At 45.3% G+C, this 20453-nt stretch overlaps 1 protein-coding gene across 1 annotated transcript; it reads right to left on the bottom strand.

Annotated features, from left to right (window-relative positions):
- Positions 1-4048: 4048 nt before the first annotated feature.
- Positions 4049-18503, bottom strand: PRSS16 (serine protease 16). Its single transcript, XM_070949992.1, has 12 exons — positions 18437-18503; positions 15051-15244; positions 13873-13972; positions 12625-12754; positions 11336-11459; positions 10660-10737; positions 10409-10456; positions 8502-8774; positions 6665-6806; positions 6178-6357; positions 5256-5401; positions 4049-4431 (listed from the first exon to the last, which is right to left on the bottom strand). Exons 1-12 carry the CDS (start codon positions 18501-18503, stop codon positions 4381-4383), a joined length of 1533 nt encoding a protein of 510 aa, XP_070806093.1. The 3' UTR covers positions 4049-4380.
- Between the last annotated feature and the right edge of the window lie 1950 nt (positions 18504-20453).

Below are 20453 nucleotides of genomic sequence, written 5' to 3'. Positions count from 1 at the left end.
CTCTGCTGGCATCCACGGAATTAGGTGTGGATTTTCAAAAGCACACAGAGGCATTTTCAGGACAAGCCCAGCAGGTAAACAACTCTCCAGGTTCAATGAAAGGTGAGTTTAGGTTGGTTGCTATGAGTAAGTTACCTGCTCAAATATAATTCCCCCATCTCTTCCCCTCCCAGTTCACTTTCAGAACTGGAGACCTTTAAGCAGGCTGTTCTTTCTTCCACAGCTAACGCCAGCGTGAACGGGGACCCCCGAATCCAGCCTCTAAAACAAAAATTAAATTAAATTAAAAACGGGCTGCCAGTTTTGACCACTTGGTTACTTCCTCTGGGAAAACGATTCCTGGGTTTGTTTGTTTTTCGGAGGGTGAAAATAGCTGAACATCCCATCCTGAAGAATTTGATGGGATGTCCTAAAATGGAATGAAAAGGCAAAGAATGGAATTGGGAAGGTAAGTTCTGATGGGTCAGAGCTGGGAAGCTTCAGAAAATCTTGCTCTATAAACTTTTGCTGAAGAGGAAATGAGGAATTTAGGAATTATTAGGGGTTATTTTAGGATCTCAAAGGGGTGCTTTTTTTCCCTGTCTTTCAAAAGGTAACTGGACTGGGTTTATTTAAGGAAGGAGAGGAAGACTAAATGCAACCGAACGCAAAAAAATTCACCCATCAGTTATAATTGGGGTGGGAAAGCACCTTTGAGACAAGCTAGGACCTGGATTACTAAGAATCTCCATAGATTATTTTAGGAATTTTCCTCTTTAAAAAACCCTCAAAAGCAGGGTCAAAATGGTGGCCACAACAGTAAGATTGAAACTCCAATTTTGGGGAGGGGGAGGGATCATGTGACAATCTACACAGGTCTCTTTGGCTTGGCAATTTCAGACAAATCCATATTAGGAATTTAATGTGGAATTATGATCCTTTGGCCATTGATTATTTTTACAGGGCATTCACCCTATGGCTCGCCTTATCCATTTTCAGCAACTGATTTTTTCCCCAAAAAAATGTTTAGGTGGTACCAATAAAGGAGAATATTTATTTATTTATTTATTGGTTCGATTGATATACCGCCCTTCTCCGGAGACTCAGGGCGCCTTACAATGTGTTAAGCAATTGTTAATTTGGGTTGAAATGAGGAGTCCTTGGTTCTCTCTGAGTTTGGTAGTTTTCTTGCAGACATTCCATGACCCAACTAGGTAACATTATCAGTGCTCTGTTTTTCGGTGGTCTAACTCTAACTAATCCAGTAATTAAATATCTAAAGGAGTGGAATTGTAGGCAGGTTGAATTGTTGTAGGACTGTAGCTTCGATCGGTACTGTAATAGGCATTTTAACAGATTAACAGAGTTGGAAGGGACCCTGCAGGTCATCGAGTCCAACCCCCTGCCCAAGCAGGGGATGCTACATCTGCCTCTACCTAGGATCGAACTCACAACCTTCTGATTGTGAGGCAAGAGCTCCACCTCTAGGCCACTAAGTCTTAAGTCCTTTTGGGGTGGAGAGGCAGTATCCTGTCACTCCAGAGTTGTGTGTGCGTGCGTTTTTGCAGCATTCACCTTCCTTTTGTTCCTTTGGTTAACTGAAATAAGAAACCAGCTCTGATTATAATGAAGTCATAATTATAGCAACAACCTGAGGAAGGGCTTTATAACAATCATGCAAGTTCTAAAAAGGCTGGGCCAAAAGAACGCACAAGTCACCGTGAGGTTAGCAACGTGAGGATGCTTTCCTTCAAAAATTTGCTAATTTGCATTTCTTGGCTTGTGTATGTGTAGGGTTAAGAGAAAGGATGGGAATTTTTAAAGAATAATAAGAATAACGCATTTTTTAAAAATAAGGATTTACTGCTCTGTTTTTCCACAGTTATTTCTGTCTCCCTGGGTGGATTTATTTGTTTTTCTTTTTTGCAGGGGAATAAAATCCATTAGGGAAGGAAATTCAGTATAGTGTTATTCCAGGATGTTTTCTCAACCTCCCTCTTCGGCCTTGGCATTTCCGGGTGGTTTTTAAGTTTGCTTATTCCAAGCCAACCAAATTTAGATGGTGCTGGCATTCATGTAAGGTTTGGCTTTTTCTCCTAAAAAGCTTCTTCCGTGTCGTATTTCATCATTGGAAGCTTTCAAGAAGATTGGACTGCCATTTGTCAGAAGTGGTGTAGGGTTTCCTGCTTGGGTGGGGGGTTGGACTAGATGACCTAAAATAGTGATGGCTAACCTTTTTGCCATCATGTGCCACCAGGATGGTTGTCTCCATACAGAGAAGGTTCTTCCAAAGAATGAACAACTTCTCTTCTCAGGTTGCTTTGAAAGAGGAACCAAACCAACCCATCTCGATGGACACCTGGACCAGGGAAGAAGAGGCACCTCCCTTCAAAGGGCTTCCCCCCTTACCTAAAGTGTTTTGGGGGGCTCCTCTGTCTCAAGAACCTCTCCCTGAGATGGCAGAGCAGGAAGAGACCGATTCCCCGGAGGGGGACCACATCAGCCTCCATGGAAAAATCTCCTGGCTGCAGAGAGAAATGGTGAGCTTCTCCACTTTCCGGTGGAGGCCTGAGAAGATGTTGTTTTCTAGAAGTCTTTTGATTGACCAAGTCAGTGTCTTCTCATAGCAATCATACAGGTAGATACCTGACTTAATAGCAGTAACTTGGTAGTACAGCCTTGGTAGTACAGTGGTCTAAAGCACCCTGTTATTAAGACCAGCTGCCTGCAATTACTGCAGGTTCGAATCTGGCCAAGACTCAAGGTTGACTCAGCCTTCCATCCTTTCTAAGGTAGGTAAATTGAGGACCCAGATTGTGGGGGCAATAAGCTGACTTTGTATAAATATACAAAAGAATGAAGGCTATTGCTTAGCGCATTGTAAGCCGCCCTGAATCTCCGGAGAAGGTGGCATATAAATCAAATTAAAAAAAACAACTGTGAGAGGGATCTTGGAGTCTTAGTGGACAACCAGTTAAATATGAGCCAGCAGTGTGCAACGGCAGGCAAAAAGCCAATGCAATCCTAAATTGCATGAACAGAGGGATACAATCAAGATCAAGGGAGATACTAATACCACTCTATAAAGCCTTAGTAAGACTACACCTAGAATACTGTATCCAGTTTTGGTCACCACACTACAAAATAGATGTTGAGACTCTAGAAAAAGTGCAGAGGAGAGCAACCAGGATGATGAGGGGGCTGGAGGCTAAAACATACGATGAACAGTTGCAGGAACTGGACATGGCTAGTCTAGTGAAGAGAAGGACCAGGGGAGACAGGATAGCCGTTTTCCAATATTTGAGGGGCTGGACTATTGTTTTACTATCTACTACTTTATCTGTGTATGACCTGGACTGTTTATTGGACTGTGCCTTACTATTTCCTGAAAGTAAACACAACTCAGTGTATCTGTATGTTGGCTGTGTTATTTCCTAACTACTTTCAATCGCTTTTCATTTGCACACCCTTGCTACTCAAGGGTTGCTCTGCGAATTCCTCAACAAAAACAACAATAAAAGTTATTCTTTCCAGAGAAGACTCCCCCCCCCCAAAAAAACCCCCACATCCCAGTCCTTGGTGAATAATAAAAGCTGTTTTGTTTGACCCCAGCTGCGTCTGCGAAGGAGTGACTTAGCCCTTTTCCGTCATCTCTACGTCCTTGCCCTGGAGATCCAAGATCTCAGCGAGTTACATCAGGAGATGGCGAACTTCTCAAAAGAGGAGCTGGCAGGAGAGGATGCCAACCGAGCCGGAGAGAGGAAAGCAACGGGGCAGAGCCAGCAGGAAGCAGCTTTTGAACTGACCATTTGAAAAAAAAAAAAGACACAGCTTCCTGTTTGAACCCACTGGACAAAACGTAACTGGACACCTACAGGTAGTCCCCAACTTGCAACAGCTTGTTGAGTGGCCATTCCAAGTTACAACGGCACTGAAAAAAGCGACTGAGGACCAGTCAGTCAGAGTGATGGCCAAGACCAAATGGAACTGGTATCCGGGTAGGGGTCCAATAAAGCTTTAACTACGGTTTTATCAAATTTATTTTTTTATTATTGTTATAAATGTACGTTTTGTCCCAACGGGCTGGGTTTCACACACAATGTAAATGAAAACCAACCCAACGAGGACTTCGTGCCGCAGGCTAAGTTAGCCGAGATCCACAGAGTTCATCTAATCTTCATTTTTTTTTAAAAAAATGTGCATTTGGAAAGCAGTGTGTGTAGTTTTTTTTAAAAAAAGTTTAAAAAGCAAGCCACGGTGGGCAAAAGAGGTAGTTTTGATGTGTGGCGAAGGAATTTGGTGAAAGTCTCTAAGTGAAGCTAAGTCCAAACAGCTTTGCTTTGTATCACTAGCTATACAAAATAGTCCAGCTACTTTTCTTTCTTGTGCACGGAGATTATCTCAGTGAATTTTTGCTAAATTCAGCCATTTGCCAACCCAGGAGGTAATTTGCTAAAGAAAGAAAGAAAAAGAAAAAAAAAAGAAGCAATTTTTACTAACTTCAAAGAAATATGAGTTTGTCTTCTCTGCCGATTCTTTGCCAATCTTCTCTTCTTACTTCTTTCCTCCTTTATTTATTCATTTCTGCCCCGTCTTTATTCTTTTTGATAAATAACTCAAGGCTGGGCAATATACAGAATACTCCTTCTCCTTCCCCTTTTCCCCAAAACAACAACCCTGTGAGGTGGCTTGGGCTGAGAGAGAGTGACTGGCCCAAAGTCATCCACCTGGTTTTCATGCCTAAGGCGGAACTAGAACTCTCACTCTCCTGGTGATTGGCCCAAAATCACCCAGCAGGCTTTCATGCTTAAGGCAGGACTAGAACTCACCATCTCCTGGTGATTGGCCCAAAATCACCCAGCTGGCTTTCATGCCTAAGGCAGGACTAGAATTCATGATCTCCTGGTGATTGGCCCAAAGTCACCCACCCGGGTTTCATGCCTAAAATGGGACTAGAACTCACCATCTCCTGGTGATTGGTTCAAAGTCACCCACTTGGCTTTTGTGCCTAAGGCGGGACTACAACCACTGTCTTCTATTTTTCTGGTCCAAAGCCACCCAGCCAGCTTTCATGCCTAAAGTAGAACTAGAACTCCCAGCCTCCCAGTTTCTAGCTATTTGAATAACTTTTATTACTTATTTTAATTTGGGAAAACTTCATCTTGCCCCAAATTGAAACCCTGATGGGAACACCTCACAAGGGTCTCCATTTCAGGCCGATTATTGATTGATTGATTGCTTGATTAATTATGCCACCCGCTGCATTTTCCTCTCACCTGTCTGGCCCGGATAAGAGACAAAGGATCTTCGAATCCGGGAGAATACATGTTGGCACAATGCGAAGTACCGTTGATTAAAATGGCCGGTTCGGAAGGGGACTCGTCCTTGAGGACGCTCAGGGGATACCAAGGATCAATGTCACCTGGGAAAGATTGGAAAAGAAAGTGAACGAAAGGGGGAAAAAAATCAGTCAGTCTCAGGCAGGGATTCTGGGCTCAATTACAGCCGTTAAATCGAGGACTGCCTGATGATACCAGGCATGAAATACATCTGGTACTGTGTTGGAAAACAAAATTGCTCGAAATCTGCAAAGGTCTCTTCCACACTGTGTCTTTTAGTGTTTTTTTAATGCTGATTTGAAGGGTCCTTGGTGGTCTCTGAGGTTGCTAGCTTTCTTGCAGACGTTTGTTTCATGACCCAAACTAGGGAACATCATCAGTGCTAGGAGTAGCACTGATGATGCTACCTAGTTGGGTCATGAAACGTCTGCAAGAAAACAAGCAAGCTCAGAGACCACCAAGGACCCCACATTATTCCTCCTCCTCTCTGCAAATCCCACTCCCTTCTAGCACTGATGATGCTACCTAGTTGGGTAATGAAACATTTGCAAGAAAACTACCAAGCTCAGAGACCACCAAGGACCCCTCCCATCAGCCCTGAGCTACAAATATCCTCCTTTATTATTAGTGAGCTGATGTGTTCTCCATTCTTAGCAAAATAAAATCCACTCTAGACATCAAGTTTGGCTGCTGGCAACTTCCCGTCCATCTCGGTGTCCATGCTGCCATGTCTTGGCAGAAAGGGTTTTTCAACCTTCCTAGGATTTCCTAGTGGTCTCCTCTCCTAACGTTCGCCGGTTCCAAAATCCCACTTAGCTTTTCAAAAGCAGAGGTCGCCCTTGGCGACTAACCCTCATACCGTTAACGAAAAGGACCCGGCTGGCTCTGGGATGGTCGGCCCCGTAGTAGTCGTTGGTGAAGGAGACGCCTTCGCTGATATTGCGATAGGAGATGTTGAAGACTTGAGTGCAGATATCCAACTGGGAGGCCAAGCTCATTCGGGGAGAGAAGGGGCAATCTGGGTCTTCACAGGTCTGGTCTGAAACAGAAGGAAAAGCCGTTTTGAAAAATGTTTACTATGCAGTTACACTGAGGGATAGAATCAAGATCAGGTGTTAGTATTATTATAATAATATAATAATTTATCATTATAATTTAAAATAATTTACAATTATAACAATTGATTATATACCCTGTTTGCATCCAGTTTTGGTCTCCACAATATAAAAAAGATGAGATTCGACAGCGAGAGGTAGATGTGCAGGCAAATGAAATATTGAGATTAAATATGAGGATAGAGGGTGGCTGAAAGGATGGCAAAAAATCAGAATTCTTTAAACACTCACAATAGCCAAATTCTGTGCAGGTCTGGAAGTACCATTGTCTCTCATTCAGATACGACATCTCAATACTGGTGTTGCGTAACTCCTCCAGAATTTCCTCGCGAGAGTTCTGCAGACACGGCATTCCCATATGGTGCAGGATTACCTACCCCAAGTAAGACCCACCAGTATCCTCGTGACTTAAGGACTGTCGGAATTCGGCCTCCGGGTTTGTTTTATCTATTCAATCGGTATCCCTCTTTGTTTACATCTACAAATAACTCAAGGCGGGGAACGTATCCAACACACTTTCTTCCTCGTCTTTTCCACATGACAACAACAACCCTGTGAGGGGGGGCTAGGCCGAGAGTGACTAGCCCAAAGTTACCCAGCTGGCTTTCATACCTAAGATGGGTCTAGAACTCCCAGTCGCCTGATGACTGGCCCAAGGTCATCCAACTGGCTTCTATGCCTAAGGCGGGACTAGAACTCACCGTCTCCTGGAGATTGGTCCAAAGTCACCCACCCACCCAGCTTTAATGGCTAAGGTGGGACTAGAACTCCCAGTCTCCGGGGGACTGGCCCAAGGTCACCCAGCTGGCTTCTATGCCTAAAGCGAGACTAGAACTCCTCATTTCCTGGGGATTGGTCCAAAGTCACCTAGCTGACTTTCATGGCTAAGGTGGGACTAGAAATCCCAGTCGCCTGATGACTGGCCCAAGGTCATCCAACTGGCTTCTATGCCTAAGGCGGGACTAGAACTCACCGTCTCCTAGAGATTGGTCCAAAGACACCCACCCACCCAGCTTTAATGGCTAAGGTGGGACTAGAACTCCCAGTCTCTGGGGGACTGGCCCAAGGTCATCCAGCTGGCTTCTATGCCTAAAGCGAGACTAGAACTCATCATCCCTTTCTAGATCGGGACTCCCTACACACAGTCACTCATGCCCTTGTCACCTCTCGTCTGGACTATTGTAATGCTCTCTACATGGGGCTCCCCTTGAGGTGCACTCGGAGGCTCCAACTGGCGCAGAGTGCGGCCCGCGCAGGTGGTTATGGGAGCAACGTGGAGCTCCCATGTAACACCTCTCCTGCGCGAGCTGCACTGGCTCCCGGTGGTCTTCCGAGTGCGCTTCAAGGTTCTGGTTACCACCTTTAAAGTGCTCCATGGCTTAGGACCTGGTTATCTACGGGACCGCCTGCTACCACCAATAGCCTCCCACCGGCCAATACGCTCCCATAGAGAGGGGCTCCTCCGGGTGCCGTCGGCCAAACAATGTCGACTGGCAGCCCCCAGGGGGAGAGCCTTCTCTGTGGGGGCACCTATGATCTGGAACGAGCTCCCCCCAGAGATACGGAGGATCCCGGATCTGCGCACCTTCCATTGCACGCTTAAAACGTTTTTATTTCATCAAGCTGGCCTGGCCTAAATCTTCTCCCTTTTAAAATTTTTAAATTTAAATTTTAAACACTAATTTTAATTTGTTTAATTATGGGATATTTTTAAAATTTAGCCAAATTGTTTAATCTGTTTTAATCTATTTTAAATTTTGTATCTCTGTGTTTTATCTTTTGGCTGTTCACCACCCTGAGTCCTTCGGGAGAAGGGCGGTATAGAAATTTAATAAAATAAATAAATTTCCTGGGGATTGGTCCAAAGTCACCTAGCTGACTTTCATGGCTAAGGTGGGACTAGAATTCCTCATTTCCTGGTCTCCTGGTTTTTAGCCTGGTGTTTTAACCACTAGCCCAAACTGGCTCTCTCTGCCCACGCTCATTACTGGTTCCACTGAAGTCACCAGTCAGGACCCAGGCCGTGGCCTTCTCTGTGGTGTCTCCCTCAGAAGTACAAATGCCTTACGAGATTGGCGACAACAAGCCTCCGATATGGAGAGCCGATGCTGCTGTTGGTCATAATGCTGCAGACACTGGCTACGGTGCCCCACTCGAGGGCTTCGTAGTTGTACTGCACGGCTCCCATGAAGATGTCGGCTAGGTTGGTGACCAGCACTTGGCAGTCCCTTTCCCCTTGCAAAGGGCTGCAGGAGTGGAAATCTATGCTGAGTTTTGCCAGCCATCCAGCATGCATCATGCGGTCCACGGAAGCGAAGGCCTCTCTCACTCTTTGCAGGCACTGCAGGAGAAAGCAGAGAAAGCCCCCAACCCAAGTTAGGAGGGTCCTTGGATGTGCGGGGGACATTCACGCATCCAGCAGCACAACTGGAGAATGCGCACGGAGTTAGGAGAAAAATTTGAGATCCGCACCCTGTCAAGTTTGCATTGCTGAATGGTGAGTTTCTAGCTAAATTTGGCTTCAGGAAGTACCGTATTTTTCGGAGTATAAGACGCACCTTTTTCCCCCCCAAAAAGAGTGAAAATCTGGCTGCGTCTTATACTCTGAATGTAGCTCCACCCAGCTTCTCAAACGGAGGTTTCAGAGGCTGAAAAAAGCATCAGAAACAAAGCTTCAGAAAAGAAGCCCCCAAACAGAGCTTCAGAGGCTTTTTTTCTGAAGCTGTTTCAGAGGCAGGAAAAAAAGTTTTTTCTGAAACAGAGTTTCAGAGGCAGAAAAAAAGAGCAAAAAAAAAAGCAAGGCACAGAGCTCACAACCAAGGAACCTGTTGCTAAAATTCTGGGAACAGCTGATTGGGGGTATTCCGAGAGGCAAATCCACCTGCCAATCAGCTTCTTTCTTATTTTCCTCCCCAAAACCTAAGGTGCGTCTTATACTCTGAAAAATACGATATGCTAAGCCATCGAGCTGAGCTAGCAAGCCAAGAGGTCTGGGTTCTGGGTTCAAATGCTGCGGAGGGTTCCGTGGTTGGAGGACAAAACACCATATGCACCGTCTTGTCAATTTGGACGCTCCTGCAAATACCCCTGTTGAAATTGCAGGTTTAGGTGTCAGGTGCGAATGGAGTTAAAGGATTCTAGTCTCGGTTTCCCTAGGATGCCAGATGGAGCAGCAGAAAGTAGATTGAGGGAAGCTAGTGAGAAATAGCCTTGCCAACCTCTTGAGATCCAGGGATATTGGGATCACAACATTCCTTGCCTTAAAAGTCAACAGGACCGTAAGTGATAGGGAATGTAAGCCCAGAGAGGCAAGAGTCAGACTTGTCAATTTGTTTGCTTTTGACTTTTTGCTGAAAATTGGGGGAAAAAGATGAACTTGTACTTTAGGGGTTCAGTGATTAGAAATGATTCTAATCATTTCAGATTAGACTATTGAAAAAAGGGGACCATGATGTATGCTTAGAAAGAAAGGTTAAAATATAAATGTATTTATATCTGCTGTAAAGAAGATTGGAAGCCCTTCCTTCCTGCCTGCCTTCCTTCTTTCCTTCCTTCCTTTCCTTCCTTCCTTCCCTCCTTCCTTCCTTTTCCTTCTTTCCTTCTTTCCTTCTTTCCTTCCTTCCTTCCTTCCTTCCTTCCCTCCTTCCTTCCTTTCCTTCCTTCCTTTTCCTTCCTTCCTTCCTTCCTTCCTTCCTTCCTTCCTTCCTTCCTTCCTTCCTTCTCCTTCTTTCTTTCTTTCCTTCCTTCCTTCCTTCCTTCCTTCCCTCCCTCCCTCCCTCCTTCCTTCCTTCCTATGCTGCCTGTCTCCCCAATAGAACAATTCCTTCTCTTCCTTCCCTCATCCCTTTCTCTTTCTTCCTTCCTATCACTTTTACTTCATTGTCTATTTCCTTACATTGGTATTGTTCTTACTTTACAAAACCCTTCTTAAAATAATTTTCTTTTAAAAATGTATTTTTTTTAAAGACAACTGACCTCTGTGGAGCCTTTGACCACTGGATTCGACAGACTTGCAGCGACAACCTAAAGAAATGGAAGCAAAAAAGGAAAAGTGACATTTATGGGATATCTCAAATGTATGATATATATTATATATATATAATCTCCTTTTCATAAAACTCTGCAGACCAGTCTGTTAATTTCTGATCAGCTGGGTTTAACCTCCAAATGATCACTTCAAAATTCAGAAGTTATTTTTTTTTGGGGGGGGGGCAGTAAAAGCTGACCTTGTTGTAGCCGGTGAAATCCATCTGGGCTCTAACTGGAGCGGATGATGCGATGGCAGCAAAGACCAGATGGGGAAACTGCAAGAAAGGATGGATGGAAGGAAGGTCAAGAAAGGAATGGAAAAAATATTGCCCTCTACGTTTTGGGATTCTTGGTGAGGGAAGAGAGGTGGCCACTTCAACTAACTCGGTTTCCCTGGCCCTTGACCTCCATAAAGCTGTTTCTGATGTGTAGAAGGAGCCATTAAGGTGCCCTCTCCTTCAATATTCCAGTTTCTGCAAGAAGAGTTTGATTCCCTACAGCTATAGGTGGTACTCAGCCGGTTCGGACCGGTTCACTCGAACCGGTAGCAGAAATCGCAGGTGGGCCCAGCCCTCCACCCCATTTGAGTCCATGTGCATGCGCGGAAGTGGCGCGTGTGAGCAAAGCGAGTGAATTTGCAAACCGGCAGGGAAAGTAAATGAATACCACTCCTGCCTACAGCAAATCCTCATTTAACGACCACAATTGAGATTGCAATCTCAGTCATGGAGCAAAGCAGTTGTAAAGCAAAATGTCTCGTGACGGCTTCCCTCAACGATCACAATCCCGGCAATTCTCTTGCAGTCGTTAAGCGGTCTCACGGATGGTTAAGCGAAGGGAGTCCTGTTATTTCGGCTGCTTTCCAGATCCTACCTTCAGCCTAAACCAGGCAGCCAAGGAACCAGGATACGAGCCTCCAAAGCAAATCCAGGTGTGATTTGCTCTCAGGTTGTACTTCTTGGTGATAAAATGGCGGAAGGCAGCCAGATCAGAGAGGCTGAAAGTGAGAAGGTTTAAGAGAGTATTAGCAAGACGGGACGGGTGTTTCTCCACCCCAAATCTTCCTGATTTTGTCTGGCATCCTAGACAAGGTGTTTAAGCTCTTCCTGCCCCCTGAAATGCTGCCTAAACTGGGCCTAAGTTCAGATCAATGCAATAAGCAGTTGCCAACAAAGCGCATCAAGTTTCTAGACCTCAAGGCAGTAAAAATAGACTTGAACAGACTGTTTAGAGCAGTGTTTCTCAACCTTGGGAACTTTAAGATGTGTGGACTTCAACTCCCAGAATTCCCCAGCATGGCTGGCTGGGGAATTCTGGGAGTTGAAGTCCACACATCTTAAAGTTCCCAACGTTGAGAAACACTGGTTTAGAGTCTGGTCAGAATAAAACAAGGCAGAGATGCTGAACTTCAAATCTGAAAACCAGGAATTGCAGAATTATAGTCCGGATATTTGGAGTTCTTTCTACACACATATCTAGAATAAGTCAACGTGTCCCATAAGTCAAATGACAGCAATAAAGGTTTTTAATTGCTGCAGGATTTTGATTATTTTGATGCTTTTTTATCATTTCATTTTGTGTTTTTAATATTGTTATAAGCCGCTTAGAGCCACTTGTCACTGAGATGGACAACATATAAATTTAAAATAAATTTATATATATATATATATATATATATATATATATATATTTATGTAGGTCTTTGGTTATTCGGGTTTTCTCCCGCGTAAAATTGGAGGTTTCTTGGCAACGTTTCGACGAAGTCTCATTCGTCATCTTCAGGCTGGTGTCTTCGGCTTCGTGCTTCTAGGAGCAAGTTTTTTATATTTTATATAAATTTATAAATTTATATAAAATAAAACAGCCTTTTTCTTTTTTTGCAAATAGACCAAAATAGAGAACCGATTGAGGATTTCTAGCTGTTTAAACCAGCATGTCCCAACCTTCCAATTTTAAGATAGGTGGACTTCAACTCCCAGAATTCCCCAGTCAAAAAAAACATGGCTGGCTGGGGAATTCTGGGAATTGAAGTCCACCTATCTTAAAAATGGCTCATGTTGGCAAACCCTGGTCTAAAACAGTCTAGCAAACTCCAGAAGGAGGATGAGGAGGAGGTTAGCCAGCCCTTCAAATGAAAACTGGTGAATCTGGGGGCAACTCACGCTTGCTGGCTAGACAAGAATTGAAGATTTTCATCCTGCAGACCATCAGGGTTAAGGCTGGCCCCGTAAAAGCGATGTTCCAAAGATACCACCATGGCTTTGTACTTCTGGGCCAAATCTACGTGATGGCCTGAAATCAGAATAAAATGCCAACAGGATAATGGGACAATTCAGCAGGGTCTCCTCACCCAACTGCAGCATCCAACCCAGAGGCCCAGAGGTGCTATTCAGCTGGTTCTGACCGGTTCTGGCGAACTGGTAGCAGAAATTTTGAGTAGTTCGGAGAACCGGCAAATACCATCTCTGGCTGGCCCCGCCCCCATCTATTCTCTGCCTCCCGAGTCCCAGCTGATCAGAGAACCAGCTGATCGGCTGAGTCTTCTTTTGTTGCCCTGCACAGGAGAATGGAGCTGGAAAGCAGGCTAGTGGGGTGGGGTGGGAATGGGGATTTTGCAGTATCCTTCCCCTGGAGTGGGGTGGAAATGGGGATTTTGCAGCATCCTTCCCCTGGAGCGGGGTGGCAATGGGGATTTTGCAGCATCCTTCCCCTGGAGTGGGGTGGGAATGGGGATTTTGTAGCATCCTTCCCCTGGAGTGGGGTGGAAATGGGGATTTTGCAGTATCCTTCCCCTGGAGTGGGGTGGGAATGAGGATTTTGCAGTATCCTTCCCCTGGAGTGGGGTGGGAATGGGGATTTTGCAGCATCCTTCCCCTGGAGTGGGGTGGGAATGGAGATTTTGCAGCATCCTTCCCCTGGATTGGGGTGGGAATGGGGATTTTGCAGCATCCTTCCCCTGGAGTGGGCTGGGAATGGGGATTTTGCAGTATCCTTCCCCTGGAGCTCCCCCTTGGTGCTCTCTGAGCTTGATGGTTTTCTTGAGGACGTTTCATTACCAAACTAGGTAACGTCATCAGTGCTAGAAGGGAGGGGGAGGAGGAGGAGAATTGTGCACAAGAAGGGGTATTTTCTTCCCGCACCCCAGGAGACTCTATGATAATTCTATGAGGCCCCTCCTGTATGAAGCCTCTCCTCTACAGGGCAGCTGGGAACTCTGCAGGGAAGGAGTCAAAAAAGTCAAGATGGCGGCCACAACGACATGATTTAAGTTTGCAAAGCCCGGGGGAACCTGCACCTTTCCCCGGCTGCCCATCCCAGCTTCGCTTCTTCCCAGGCAGAGAAAGCCAAGCTGAACGTTACTCTCCAGAGAATGGCCGCGTGGCTGCCACCGCTCAGCTCGACTCACTTACCGTCCTCCACAGAGAACTCCGAGAGGCTGCCTTCCCCTCCGATGTAGAGGAAAACGGGGCCTGTGGGACGCTGCCATAATTGCTCATTAATCCAGTAGCGCTGAAATTCAGAAAGGAAGGCAAAAGGGAACCAAATCACTGAATATGAAATTAGTAGTCAGGAAAAGCCGCTGAGAATTAAGAATGGGGCACTGTTCAAATTTGCATCCAATACTGCAGGGGTCTCCAAATATGGCAATTTTAAGATTTGGGGATTTTCAACTCCCAGAATTCTTCAGCCAACATAATTCTGGGAGTTGAAGTCCATAAATCTTAAAACTTCAATAGTACACTGGTTGGGGAATTCTGGGAATTGAAGTCCACATATTTTGACATTAAATATCTCACTGGCTGGGGAATTCTGGGAGTTGAAGTCTGCTCATCTTAACATTCAATAGATGAATAGAACACTGGTTGGGGAATTCCGGGAGTTGAAGTCCACATATCTTAGCATTCAATACCTCACTGACTAGGGAATTCTGGGAATTGAAGTCCATATATGTTAACATTAAATAGCTCACTGACTGGGGAATTCTGGGAGTTGAAGTTTGCTCATTTTAACATTCAATACAACACTGGTTGGGGAATTCTGGGAGTTGAAATTCATATGTCTTAACATTTAGTAACATACTGACTGGGGAATTCTGGGAGTTGAAGTTTGCTCATTTTAACATTCAATACAACACTGGTTGGGGAATTCTGGGAGTTGAAATTCATATGTCTTAACATTTAGTAACATACTGACTGGGGAATTCTGGGAGTTGAAGTCCACATATCTTAGCATTCAATAGCACAATGGCTAGGGAATTCTGGGAGTTGAAGTCCACATATCTTAACATTTAGTAATATACTGACTGGGGAATTCTAGGAGTTGAAGTTCACACATCTTAACATTCAATAGCAAATTGCTGGGGAATTCTGGGAGTAGCAATCCATATATGTTAACATTCAATAGCTCACTGACTGGGGAATTCTGGGAGTTGAAGTCCACATATCTTAACATTTAGTAATATACTGGCTAAGGAATTCTGGGAGCTGAAGTCCACACTTCTTAAATCCGCTAAGGTTGAGAAACACCACCAAGGCAGGGCCGATCTGAACGTACACAGCTGTCAGTTCTCAACCCGCATTTTTTTCACCTGGTTAAAGACGCGTCTCTCCTGTCGGTTGAAGTGATCCAGAGGTTGAGAGATGAGCCCCTCCTTAGCTGGGGTCCAATTTCGCATCGCTGGCCTAAATTGGCTCTGCAGCTGCCAACGAATCTGGACTTCCTTCATCGCTTGTTTTTCGCGTTGCCTCTGGACATGCCGGCGGAAGAGCCAGAAAACTTTGCCTAAAGGGAAAACAAATAAAGATTTTTTTTTTTAAAAAAAAGACCTTAACTTTCCACAATGCTTCAGTACAAACCCCGCCCAAACTCAAGGTGGTTTCCAGTTACCTAAATGCAATGCCTGGTTTCTTTGAACCCTGTTTGGCCTGCCCAGGCATTGTGGCTGGGAAATTACCTTCATGAATTAGCTGACGTTATCATATCAAGCTTGTTCGATGGAACTATACAGTTAATCCTCCACTTACGACCACAATTGAGCCCAACATTTCTGTTGCTAAGCGAGACAGCGGTTCAGTGGGGTTTTTTTGTTCCCTTTTACGACTTTTCTCGCCGTAGTCGTTAAGCGAATCGCCGCAGTGGATGAGTTAGTAACCCGGTTAATAAGTGAATCTGGCTCCCCCATTGACTTTGCTTGTCAGGAGGTCGCAAAAGGGGATATTTGTGACTGTCATAAAAATGAGATCGTTGCCAAGCATCCGAATTTTGATCCCTTGGCCAAGGAGGTGCTGCAACAGTTGTAGGTGTGAAAAACAGGTCTCTTTTTTTCAGCACCGTTGTAACTTTGAATGGTCGCTAAACGAACTGTTGTAAGTTAAGACTACCTGTAGTTTAATTGTGGCTTAGGGGGATCTTGGAGTCTTAGTGGACAACCAGTTAAATCCTGAGTTAGCATTGTGCGGCGGCAGCCAAAAAAGCTAATGCAATCCTAAATTGCATTAACAGAGGGATACAATCAAGATCAAGGGAGGTACTAATACCACTCTATCAAGCCTTAGTAAGACCACACCTAGAATACTGCATTCAGTTTTGGTCACCACGCTATAAAAAAGATGTTGAGACTCTAGAAAGAGTGCAGAGAAGAGCAACCAGGATGATTAGGGGACTGGAGGCTAAAACATACAATGAACGGTTGCAGGAACTGGGCCTGGCTGGTCTAGGGAAGAGAAGGACCAGGGGAGACAGGAGAGCATCTTCCAATATTTGAGGGGCTGCCATGGAGAGGAGGAAGGGGGTCAAGCTATTTCCCAAAGCACCCGAAGGCCAGACAAGGAATAATGGATGGAAACTGAACAAGGAGAGATTCAACCTGGAAATAAGGAGAAATTTTCTGACAGTGAGAACAATCAACCCATGGAACAGAAGATGCCTTCAGAAGTTGTGGGAGCTTCATCACTGGAAGCTTTCAAGAAGAGACTGGACTGCCATCGGTCAGAAATGGTGTAGGGTCTCCTGCTTGAGCGAAGGAGGGTTGGACTAGATGACCTCCAAGGTCCCTTCCAACTTTGTTAATCTGTTAATGTGGCTGCTTCGTTACATTTGTCTCTGGCAAGAGGCCCGTTCAGGCATCAATCCTTTCTCAAATTCCAAGCAACTCTGTTTTTTGTAATTACAAGCAACTTTTAGAAGAGGAAGGAAGAGACGCCCTTTTCAAGCTGCTTTTACAGAAATGAAACAGAGCAGGGAAGATGCGTTCCGGCTTCTCAATTCGCAGAAGCTAAAAATGCATCAAAAAGTCAGTCACAAGACACCCATTTCCTGAAAGTGACTCACCAATTTAATCAGCCACAATTCAAGGTTTATTTTTTATTTATTTTTATTTATTTGGCACCTGGGCAAGATAAACTCAGACTATATTGCACGGAAGAAATTCCATTTAACAAATAATACCGCTGTAAAACTGAGCCTCCCCTGGAATTTCTTTCCTAAGAAATCTGGCATCTTTTGTAAGTCTGGGAGATGGTGAGAAAGATAGGACACTCTGTGTATGCTCAAAGGAGCCACTAAACCTCCAACTAACCAAAGTTTCAAACTGTCAGGGAAAAGCAACAGCAGGATAACAACCTTCCGATGCAGGAGCAGTCTACCTTAATCAAACCTCACTTAGAGGAGGGAGGATGCTTTTACAATACTGCAAAACTGAGCCTCCCCTTGCCTGTGCACTCTACCACCAAATATCACCTGGTTAGGGCAGGCAGGGCTTATTAATTCAGCATGCTGGAAATGGAGGCGTTGCTGCTTTTTACCACAGCAAAAACTGAGCCTCCCCTTGCCGGTGCACTCTACCACCGAGTATCACCTGGCTGGGAAAGGACTGTGATTAAGCATGCTGACCTCCCCCCGCCACCTCTCTCTCCGCCTTTGAGTCCCCCCAGCAAACACTGAACTGGGAAACTGGAACTGAGCCCTGGTGGCGCAGCAGACTAAAGCATTGTTATTAACATCAGCTGCCTGCAATTACTGCAAGTTCAAATCTCACCAGGCTGAAGGTTGACTCAGCCTTCCATCCTTTAAAGGTAGGTAAAATGAGGACCCAGATTAGGGGGGCAATAAGATGACTTTGTATAAATATACAAAAGTATGAAGGCTATTGCTTAATGCATTGTAAGCCGCCCTGAGTCTCCGGAGAAGGGCGGCATATAAATCAAATAAAAAAAAAAAATTAATCACTCTGTGGTTAAGGCAAATCCAGCTCCCCAATTAACTTTGCTCATCCGAAGGTCCCAAGCCTTGGGGGGGACCCCAAAACCCCAGGACGCTGCCTGCAACCGTCCTAAGAGCCTTGGTGGTGCAGCGGACTAAAGTGCTGTTAAGTAGTATTTAGCTGCCAGCTGCCTGCAATTACTGCGAGTTCAAATCTCCCCAGGCTCAAGGTGGACCCAGCCTTCCATCCTTTCTAAGGTAGGTAAAATGAGGACCCAGATTGTGGGGGCAATAAGATGACTTTGTATAAATATACAAAAGGATGAAGGCTGTTGCTTAACGCATTGTAAGCCGCCCTGAGTCTCCAGAGAAGGGTGGCATATTTTATTTTTTTTAATTTGATTTATATGCTGCCCTTCTCCGGAGACTCAGGGTGGCTTACAGTGCGTTAAGCAACAGCCTTCATCCTTTTGTATATTTATACAAAGTCATCTTATTGCCCCCACAAACTGGGTCCTCAATTTACCTACCTTAGAAAGGATGGAAGGCTGAGTCAACCTTGAGCCTTGGCGAGATTCAAACCTGCAGTAATTACAGGCAGCTGGTCTTAATAACAGGGTGCTTTAGACCACTGTACTACTCATATAAATAAAATTAAAAAAAAAACAAAAACCCGCTGGTCCCAACCACAGAAGCCAAGCCAACGGAACGGAAAGGAGACCACCCGGTAATCCCAGCGGCCCACTTTTTTTTCTCGGAGACTTCCGAACTCACCTGCGTGAGCAAAGGCGAGCAGGGCGACTAAGAGCAGCCCGCAGGAGAGCCGGACCCGGGGCAGCATCTTCCAAGGCGATCCGGAGGGGGAAAGCGAAACCGAGCCGAGCCAAGCCAAGCCAAGTCAACCCAAGCGCTCGCCTCCAGGGCTAGAAAAAGCCTCGCTCACATGACCAGCTGCCCCACCCCGCCTCTTGGCCCTCCTCACTTTGCAAAGGGACGTGCCAGGAAGCCCCCACCCCCCCAAAAAAAGGGGAGGGGGTCCAGGGGTGGAGTTGGGGTCGGGGCGGCCCCGGGTTCGAAGTCCGGGACTTGCTTTCGCTTGCATCGGATCTGCTGCCTTGGCACAAACGTGCCCCATCCCGTATCAGCAGCTCACAAGCCCGAACAGCTGATCTCATGTGACCCACCGACCCCCCCGCTCCCCAACTCATCCACCCACTCACCCAAGAGGCATGTGATGGTTTCACGTGATGGCGTGGATGAAGTCACCCTCGGATTCCCGGGATCGTGGCTTGGATGCGAAACATTGTGTGTGAACGCGGCCGATGACTCGGATTCACTTGCATTTGCAACCTGGCGCCCCCCCACCCTAAAACCTTGCTGGTTACCCCCCACCCCACCCCACGCCCTTGCTTTCCTTGCCCCGCAAAACTTCAGCCCGGCCCCACCCGCTGTGTTTTCTCACGTGCTGGAGTTTCCAGAGGCGCAAGAGCAGAATATCAAAGCGTCGGAAGGGACCTTGGAGGTCATCTAGTCCGACCCCACCCCGCTCAAGCGGGAGAGCCTTATACGCTTTCGTACAAATGGTTGTCCAATCTCGTCTTTAAAAACTCTTCTTCTGGAGGCCAGTCGGGCCGCTGATGAATTGTTCTCAGTGATGAGAATAATTGTTTTAATACTTGTTTTATTTCATTGGTTTCAATGGCTCTTCTTTAAAATATCTCCGGGGATGGAGGAAATCCCCACCACGAAATGAATCAGGAAAAAAAATCGAAGCGTGAGAAAAAGAAAAAAGAAAGTTGGCCGCGTCAGAGAAAGCCACGCGGGGGGAGAAGCGGTTGTTCCTTTTTCTTTAATTTATTTATTTTTTAATTTGATTTATATGCCGCCAGAGACTCAGGGCGGCTTACAATGCGCTAAGCAATAGCCTTCATCCTTTTGTATATTTATACAAAGTCAGCTTATTGCCCCCACAATCCGGGTCCTCATTTTACCTACCTTTGAAAGGATGGAAGGCTGAGTCAACCTGGTGAAATTCGAACCTGCAGTAATTGCAGGCAGCTGGTCTTAATAACAGGGTGCTTTAGACCACTGTACTACCAAGGCTCCTCAGCCATGTTCCCACGCTCGCCACGGATCTGTAGGAAAAGGCGAGAACGGTTTCTACGAACCGGAAGGGGAGATTGCAGTAAAAAAGAGGAGAAAATCTGAGTTCCTCGTTCCGCGAAGTCGGAAAACTTTCTCGCCGCCAGGGGGTAGCAGAGTCGAGGCGGTGAATCTCCACCGGGGGGTCATCGTTGTGGGATGTCGAATTATTATTTAGTAGCAGTATTAGTATTATTAGTATTGTTTGTTTATTTTTGTTTGTATTTTATTTGTTTACTTGTTTTTATCTATCAAAATAGAATATAGAATAGAATAGAATAGAATAGAATAGAATAGAAATAGAATAGAATAGAATATTTATTTATTTATTTATTTATTTATTTATTTATTTATTTATTTATTTATTTATTTATTTATTTATTGGTTCGATTTATATGCTGCCCTTCTCCGGAGACTCAGGGCAGCTTACAATGCGTTAAGCAATAGCCTTAATACTTTTGTATATACCTGCTTAGTAGGGCTTTTGGGCCCCCCTAAGCGGTGTTCTTTTTTTATACAAAGTCAGTTTATTACCCCCACAATCCGGGTCCTCATTTTACCTACCTCGAAAGGATGGAAGGCTGAGTCAACCTTGAGCCTGGTGAGATTCGAACTCTCAGTAATTGCAGGCAGCTGGCAGCTAAGTGCT

This window comes from Pituophis catenifer, unplaced genomic scaffold, assembly GCF_029215685.1.
Source record: "Pituophis catenifer annectens isolate HBS135680 unplaced genomic scaffold, rPitCat1.0.hap2 SCAF_9, whole genome shotgun sequence".
Taxonomy (NCBI): Eukaryota; Metazoa; Chordata; class Lepidosauria; order Squamata; family Colubridae; genus Pituophis; species Pituophis catenifer.
Note: the sequence above shows the minus strand (reverse complement) of the source record. Positions and strands in the feature narration are given on the sequence as shown.

What these genes read in the sequence shown, in the direction of transcription:
- PRSS16 (XM_070949992.1), bottom strand. Translation starts at nt 18,503, where the DNA reads ATGCTGCCCCGGGTCCGGCTCTCCTGCGGGCTGCTCTTAGTCGCCCTG. An exon ending in GGAGTTCTCTGTGGAGGACG is followed by an intron (nt 12,755 to 13,872) that starts GTAAGTGAGTCG and finishes TTCTGATTTCAG; the next exon opens with GCCATCACGTAGATTTGGCC. An exon ending in CCGGGTCCTTTTCGTTAACG is followed by an intron (nt 5,402 to 6,177) that starts GTATGAGGGTTA and finishes AATCTTTCCCAG; the next exon opens with GTGACATTGATCCTTGGTAT.